The sequence below is a fragment of the Bombus huntii genome, unplaced genomic scaffold, assembly GCF_024542735.1.
Source record: "Bombus huntii isolate Logan2020A unplaced genomic scaffold, iyBomHunt1.1 ctg00000052.1, whole genome shotgun sequence".
In the NCBI taxonomy this organism is placed as follows: Eukaryota; Metazoa; Arthropoda; class Insecta; order Hymenoptera; family Apidae; genus Bombus; species Bombus huntii.
The window spans coordinates 321,702-330,072 of record NW_026099316.1 but is presented as its reverse complement, the minus strand read 5'-3'; the positions used below and the strand labels follow the sequence as shown (position 1 = coordinate 330,072).

Sequence of the window (8,371 nt, the reverse complement as noted above, 5' to 3'; positions counted from 1 at the left end):
GTTAAATATAGAGCGTTTTAAACCGATTAACAGATAACTGCAAATTAGATCGTCCATTAACGCGGTTCGTCCACGTTCGAGCGGCATCGTTCGAGAATCAGTCGGAGAATTAGTCCGAGAATTAGTCAGAATACCCTCCGATCGATCGTTTTCCCCCCCGAAATCTGGCATTCAATCTGTTTCGATTCGCCATTCGCGCGATCCGAATTTAAGTTTCACGATTGTGAATACGAACGAGCCGTGCGTACCACTGACTATCGCACGATCGCTGTGGCAAAACGCTGGCGTACAATTAGCGCTATTTGCCGTTACGTGAAATATATTGTAAACGTTATTGCTCGCGCGTGGAAACTCGCTACTTCGCGCAGCCAGTCGAACTGTTCGATATTTATAGTTAGTCGACAAATACCGCGTACCTATCGTCGAGATTCTACGCAAGCATTGCGCGCGATAGAAACCCCTTCTATATCGTGCAATTGTCGTATCGAATAGCCGCTGCTCGAATTTCGCGCTGCGAATCGCATTCAAAAAATTTTATTTATCTGGAAATCGAACGTGCAGATTTTTTTTTTTAATTCAAACGACGTAACCCGAGCAGTTAGATTGGCCGAATTTCGTTCTCTTTGGAAACTTTGAGACCTCCGAACAACCCGTCTCTAGATGTCTACGATAACTTTGAAATTCCTTGTAAATTCGACCAATCGCGGGGAGACGTACTCGCGAGGAGAGTCGTCAACGGGGGTCGTAAATCCCCGTTACGATTATAACAATCGACACCACGAATTGATCGATCCCCTGATTTCCTTTGAGAAAATGAGGGGTGATTGAGTTGGTATAACACTGGGATTCACAGTATTATAAAGTATATATTTCCAAGCACTTAGTTACAAAAGATTTGCGTGAAGAATGCGACTCTCGCGCTATGTGCAGACTGCCGCGTTAGGCGTTAGTTGGTAGACCGTCGCGTTAGGCGTTAGTTGGGAGACCGTCGCGTTAGGCGTTAGTTGGGAGACTGTCGCGTTAGGCGTTAGCTGGTAGACCGTTTGTCGCTCTTTTGTTTAATACGGAAGAAAGTTCGGTGTGGGTGTGCCCCTGTGCATAAAGAACGCGGATTCGTTGGTCCCACTTTCGTTAGGAAAAGTGAGGGTAACGAACCGCGGTGTCGATTGGTCATGCTGCACTACTGCTCGAAGGGATGAGTAGGGAGTCTTCTACCATCGTGGTGCGTAAATGACTGTGTGTATGAGAAAACCTAGCCTGTTTTATTACAGGGCTATTCGGGTTTTCCTAATGGGTGCATACCCGCTTTCTCCGCGTTTTAAAGGCGACTAATAAACCCAAGGACACCTCTAAAACCGACTGTGTTTCGAGCATATTTTGGCTTGCAATTCTTCAAGACAATCGGATTGAAGACATATGGCGAAACAATGCAGGGAAATGAAAGTTATGGTGGGTCCTTAGGTTTATTGAGGGTCGAAGTGCCGTTACGCAGGTCGGTTGTTGTCCGGTCGCGCGGGCTGGCGAGCAGATGTTTTAGGCGTCGTAACATCCTCCCCCCGTTGAGAGGGCACCGATCAAATTCTGGCTGTGGAGTCTGGTGTGTCGTTGGTGACCTCCTTCGCTCCGTGTGGGCGTTCGGCCTCGTCTGGATCTGGGTGGATGGGTAAGGGGACCAGTCTTTTGACGCCGCGGTCCAGGATGCTTGTTGCCGTCTGCACGGTAGCGGTCCGGATGATTCCGTCGGCTCCTGGATGGACCTTGATTACGCGGCCCAAAGGCCACTGCATAGAGGGCACGTTGTCCTCCCTGAGGATTACTACGGTGCCTTCATGAATGTTGTGTTTGCCCTTGTCCCATTTGCTGCGGCGGGTTAACTCGTTTAGGTATTCTCGATACCATCGGCTCCAGAAGTGCTGCTTAATCTGGTGAATGCGCTGCCAACTGGATAGCCGTCCTGATGGAACTGTCCTGAAATCACGCTCCCGTAAACTGGTTAGGGTATCACCGATTAGAAAATGACCGGGAGTGAGGACAGGGGGATCTTTCGGATCGGATGAGGTGGGAGTCAGTGGGCGTGAATTGAGAATGGCCTCAATTTCGATCACAAGGGTGTTGAGGTGTTCAAAGGTCAGGAGCTCCGTGCCGACCACGCGGATGAGATGGCGTTTGAACGATTTAACTGCGGCTTCCCATAAGCCGCCAAAATGTGGTGAGTTCGGAGGATTAAAACGCCATTGTATTTGTCGGTCGGCGAGAAAATTCTGTACCCTATCCTGGTGGTCGTCGGACTGCAATAGGGTCCGGAGTTCTTGCAGCTCCCGATTAGCCCCGACGAAATTGGTGCCGTTGTCGGTGAGGATCGTTGCGCAGTATCCTCGCCGCGAGATGAAACGGCGTAGCGCGGCCAAGAAGGCGTCGGTGGTTAGGTCGCTGACTAACTCTATGTGGACCGCCTTTGTCGCCAGACAAACGAATATGGCGGCGTACGTCTTGATTTTACGTCGGTTGCGGTCCCTCCTCTCCTTGATGTAGAATGGGCCGCAGTAGTCGATTCCGACGTTCCTGAACGGCCGCGATTCGGTAATACGCGCCTCTGGCAAATCACCCATCAAGTATTCCACTGGTGGAGGGTTGGCTCTGCAGCAGCGGACGCACCTTCTGAGAGTGCGCCATACCTGGCTACGGCCGTCGATCGGTCAATAGCGCAGTCTCATCGCGTATAGGGTAGCTTGGGTCCCTGTGTGATGATTGTTCCGGTGCTCTTGTTCTATAATTAGCTCTGTCACCGGGGATTTCGGTAGGATGATCGGGTGTTTTTGGCTGAAGGGTATGGCGGAGTTGGTTAGTCGCCCTCCTACCCGGAGTAGCCCATCTTCGTCGAGGAAGGGGTTTAATGGCTGTAGTTTCCCTCCAACGTCCTCGCTTCGATTTTTTTGGAGGATCCGAATTTCAGGCGCGAAATGCTGGGATTGTAAGATTTTTATTAGCCTGTTGTGCGCTGCGGTCAGTTCGTCTGTGGTGAGATGGGCAGTTCGGTGTTGCTTATGTCTCCATCGAAGACACCGGGCGACGATTCTTATTAGTCTTGGCCAAGACGAGTAGCGATGGAGGAGAGTGTTGTCGTTAACACTCGTCCTCAGACAGATCGTCTTCTTTTGCTCCGGGAGGTCGACTACCGGTATCGGGCTCCAAACCGGCCAATAGCTTTCGCTTTGCAGGAGCCACCTTGGCCCGTTTTTCCAAATGGACGGACATAGGAATTCCTTGGGCGTATGGCCTCGGGAGATGAGATCCGCTGGATTATCGTCGGTAGGCACATGACGCCAGTCGGAGATATTGGTCTTGGTCTGTATCTCAGCGACTCGATTCGCCACAAATGTTTTCAAGGTGTGCGGCGAAGACCTGATCCAATGGAGTACGATGGTGGAGTCAGTCCAGTAGACTATCCGCGATATCTTGGTCGTCAGGGCCTGTTGTATTGACGAAATCAAGGACGTCAAAATAAGTGCCCCACTTAATTCGAGACGTGGTATGGAGAGCGATTTGAGCGGCGCTACCTTCGACCGCGCCGTGAGGAGTCGAGTCCAAATATTGTTCTTTCGGTCAGTCGTCCGCACGTAGACGCACGCCCCATATGCCCTTTCGCTAGCGTCACAGAATCCGTGGAGCTCAATTTTCGTTGCGGATTCTAGGATGGTCTTCCGAGGGAACCTTACCGCATTTAACAACGGCAATTGGGTGTGGTATTTGATCCATGCTGTGTGTACGTCTGACGGAAGGGATTCGTCCCAATCTACCTTCAATGTCCAGACTTGTTGCAAAATCATTTTTGCTCGAACGATTACCGGCGCGAGCAATCCTAGTGGATCATATATTTGTGCGATGACTGAGCTGATTGATCGCTTTGTGATTCGGGAAGTGTCACTGTTCGTCTTGACCGAATATAGTATGGTATCGTCGGCTGAATCCCAAAAGACGCCGAGTGTTTTTAACGTGGATGACTCACCGAGATGTAATTTCTGCTTGGTGTCTTCCTCAGGTAGCCCTCTCAGCAGATCCCGATCGTTTGAGGCCCATTTGCGGATATTTAGACCGGCTAGCTTAAGTAATCTCGTGAGATCATTCCTGATTGATAGGGCTTCGTCCTTCGTATCGGCTCCGGTCAACGCATCGTCGACATAGAAGTCTCGCCGTAGGATCTGCGCTGCTCTCGGAAATCGAGGTCCCTCGTCCTCTGCCAACTGTTTGAGACATCGGATGGCCAGATACGGGGCTGCGGATAGACCGAACGTTACGGTGTTGAGTCGGTAAGTTTCGATCTCTCCGTTGTCGGCACGCCACAGAATCTTTTGGTAGGGACGATCTTCTGGACGTAGGAGGAATTGGCGGTACATCTTCTCGATGTCGCCGGTAAGGACATATTGAAATGACCGGAATCTCAATAGGATGTTCCTCAGGTCTTCTTGTAATTTCGGACCCGTATGAAGGGCGTCGTTTAGAGACACTCCCGTGGTACTTGAAGCTGAGCCGTCGAACACAACCCGTAGCTTGGTGGTGTCGCTCGATTCCTTGGTCACGCCGTGATGTGGTAAATAATATCCGTGGTCGGTGGCGTGATCCGTGTTGATCTTTGTCATGTGACCCAAGTCTAAATATTCTTGAATCACAGCACTATACGCGGTTTCATATTGTTTGTCGCGTTGGAATCGGCGATGAAGAGAGGCGAGCCTGCTCATTGCAGTGGCCTTCGATGACCCTAGTGAGGAAAGCTTTTCGTTGAACGGTAATGCAACGATGTATCTGCCTTCCTTGGTTCGTCGGACATGGTTTCGGAAATGTTCTTCACATAGTCGTTCCGATTCCGAAAGATGAGTAGTGGCCTGTCCCTCGTCGATCTCCCAAAACCGTGCGAGGTCCTCTTGCAGAGCCGTTGTGGTTGCGTGGAACGTATTTATCGCGGTTTGGGACGTGGGACTCCCCCCGATTACCCAGCCGAAGCGTGTTTTTTGTAGACGTAGTTCAGGTTCGCCTGGTTGTGCCAGATTGACCTGCCCGATGCACAGCGACGCGAATGTTGATCCGGTACTAAGTAAAACATCGATCGGGGCTGGGCAATGGAATTGTGGATCGGCTAGATGAATATTTCTGGGTAATCCCAGACTCGAGGGATCGATGGGCTCGCTTGGTACGAGGATCGATATGGCCGGGATAACAAGAAATCTCAATGTCTTCTTGTACTCGCCGTCCGTCGACGTGATGGTGGCCGTGGTGTAACGTTTTGCCGTGGTGCTCAAATTGTCGAGGGCTCCGATCTGGATCGCACATCTCCTTTGCCTTATACCGAGGGAGTTCGCGAGCCTGTCGGTCATGAAGTTCATGCTCGACCCAGTGTCGAGTAAGGCTCGGGCTCGGATTGGTTGTGCCTGTTTGTTCAAAACCTTGATCTGTGCTGTGGCCAACAGATCATGATGCAGAGGGGTGTGGGGAGATGTGTTTGTTAGTCCGATCCCCCTTGCTGTCGTAGTCTCGGACAGTCAGTTTTGCCCCGGTTGGGACTTGGATGAAGAGGTTGGGGTGGTGTTCCGGATCCGGGCTGAGCGTGACTCGTACGAGGAATGCTCTTTCGTACCTCTTGGAACCGAAGATGTATGCTTCCGTGAAGTATCGGATGTTCGCCTCGATTTGTGGGACGACCGCGACTTCGATGATCCCGATGGGGATTGTTCGGTGGAGGCTCGCTTGTGTGATGAACGACTGCCCGACGATCGACCGCTCGGTGCGCGACTGCCCGACGACCGACCGCTCGATGCGCGACTGTCCGACGACCGACTGCTCGGCGACCAACCGCTTGCCGACCGACCGCTCGACGATCGACCGCTCGACGATCGACCGCTCGAAGATCGACCGCTCGACGACCATGAATCTACCTGGGTTTTTTCGCGGTGTAGATACGTATGGTGTCGGTGACCGCAGATACGACACGAACCCGATGTACACTGTGTCGGCGAATGTCCTGTGCCTAGGCAATTTATGCACAACGATGCCTTCTTCACGATTTGAAAACGTTTGGTCGCTGATTTGGCCTTGAATATTTTGCAGTGTCTGATCTCGTGATGTCCGTTGCAGGTCGGACACACCACCGTTCTGCTGGTTGTAGCAAGGGTTCGCCCATGCGGTATGGTTGTTCGCTGACTGCGGTGTTTGTGTGTTGACCCTTTTGATTCCTTCTCTTTAGAGAGGAATTGAGTCCCGTTCGCCCGTGTTTTGAGAAAGTCTATCAGATGCTGATAGGATGGCACCTTTTGGCGGGGCAGTGTGCGTTGCCATTTACGCAGGCTGGACGCGGGCAACTTCGACGCGATCAATTCGATCATCGCTATGTTTGAAGTGACGGGCTCCTTTAGATGTTCGAGCGCCTTTAGATTTACGCTGATGGTTTCCAACAAATCCTCTAGGGCCTCTGGAGTTTCCCTTTTGATTTCCGGATAATTACGCATCAGATTCCAATGGCGCATGCAGATTTGGAGGGGGCAATTGAACTTGTCCTTCAGTGTATCAAGCGCGATGGAATAGTTGGCCTCTGTGAGTTCTAATGACTGGATACTCTGTGCGGCCCGTCCAGTTATAGATGAGCGTAGATGCTGGAACTTTTGGACATTCGTCAAACCTTCGTTAAGGTCCACTATGGATGTGAACGTGTCGTAGAAATAGGTCCAATTCTCGAGGGCACCGTCGAATTGGGGCACGCGGACCTCTGGAACGGTGGTCGGCTCTGGTTTCCGGCACGTCTCACCTCTTGTTGTAGTCGACGGGGTTGTTGCTGATATTTGCTCAAAGAGCTCTCGGAACCGCATGTCAAGCTCCCGATGCTCTTGCGATAACGAATCTACCCGCGCATCTTCCCCCTCATCTACCACACCTAACTCTTCTTGAACCTCGAGTATCCTCCTCCAAAGCTCATCGAACGAGCTGCGGCAAGATGCTAGGAAGATTCTGTTTGCCTTCCCAGACGCTTCGTACTCATCGAGTTCGCGCCTTATGGTTGCAAGTCGACGGGCTAGGACGCCTCGTCTCCGCCGTAACGTGCTGATTGATTCAGCTTGGGCCATGTTTGATTTTGATAATGAACGCCCTTACCTTGATCAAATGGACGTTGATCTGGGATTCTGTTGCTAATCGTTACGATGCGGCGTGGGCTCGTGTAGATGCTGCGCGACGGAGGTGCTTCTCTCCGATGGCGGTTCCCTTGCTCAGTTGACTAAGTGGTTGGAACTTGGATCTCACGCGACACTGTATAGTCACTGGTCAGTGCACTTTTTGGTGGCACGAGATCCGGCTCGAAGGACCATGTAAATTCGACCAATCGCGGGGAGACGTACTCGCGAGGAGAGACGTCAACGGGGGTCGTAAATCCCCGTTACGATTATAACAATCGACACCACGAATTGATCGACCCCCTGATTTCCTTTGAGATAATGAGGGGTGATTGAGTTGGTATAACACTGGGATTCACAGTATTATAAAGTATATATTTCCAAGCACTTAGTTACAAAAGATTTGCGTGAAGAATGCGACTCTCGCGCTATGTGCAGACTGCCGCGTTAGGCGTTAGTTGGTAGACCGTCGCGTTAGGCGTTAGTTGGGAGACCGTCGCGTTAGGCGTTAGTTGGGAGACTGTCGCGTTAGGCGTTAGCTGGTAGACCGTTTGTCGCTCTTTTGTTTAATACGGAAGAAAGTTCGGTGTGGGTGTGCCCCTGTGCATAAAGAACGCGGATTCGTTGGTCCCACTTTCGTTAGGAAAAGTGAGGGTAACGAACCGCGGTGTCGATTGGTCATGCTGCACTACTGCTCGAAGGGATGAGTAGGGAGTCTTCTACCATCGTGGTGCGTAAATGACTGTGTGTATGAGAAAACCTAGCCTGTTTTATTACAGGGCTATTCGGGTTTTCCTAATGGGTGCATACCCGCTTTCTCCGTGTTTTAAAGGCGACTAATGAACCCAAGGACACCTCTAAAACCGACTGTGTTTCGAGCATATTTTGGCTTGCAATTCTTCAAGACAATCGGATTGAAGACATATGGCGAAACAATGCAGGGAAATGAAAGTTATGGTGGGTCCTTAGGTTTATTGAGGGTCGAAGTGCCGTTACGCAGGTCGGTTGTTGTCCGGTCGCGCGGGCTGGCGAGCAGATGCTTTAGGCGTCGTAACATTCCTAAATTCCAATTAATAAGTAAAAACCGGAACGACCAAAATTCCCTGGACCGCGTAATCCGCATGAAAATACAAATTCAGCGTCGAATTCGAAGAGATAGATGAAAGAGGGATTCGATGGTAGAGCAAATCGGACGAACGGTTTGTAACACGAGACAT

The 8,371-nt window shown here is 51.0% G+C and overlaps 2 protein-coding genes across 2 annotated transcripts; both read right to left on the bottom strand.

Moving 5' to 3' along the window:
- Positions 1-1,574: 1,574 nt before the first annotated feature.
- Positions 1,575-2,609, bottom strand: LOC126875666 (uncharacterized). The gene has a single exon (XM_050638554.1). The coding sequence runs from the start codon at positions 2,607-2,609 to the stop codon at positions 1,575-1,577; it is 1,035 nt and encodes a 344-aa protein (XP_050494511.1).
- Positions 2,610-2,696: 87 nt separating this feature from the next.
- Positions 2,697-7,109, bottom strand: LOC126875665 (uncharacterized). Its single transcript, XM_050638553.1, has 2 exons — positions 5,987-7,109; positions 2,697-5,449 (listed from the first exon to the last, which is right to left on the bottom strand). Exons 1-2 carry the CDS (start codon positions 7,107-7,109, stop codon positions 2,697-2,699), a joined length of 3,876 nt encoding a protein of 1,291 aa, XP_050494510.1.
- Positions 7,110-8,371: the final 1,262 nt, after the last annotated feature.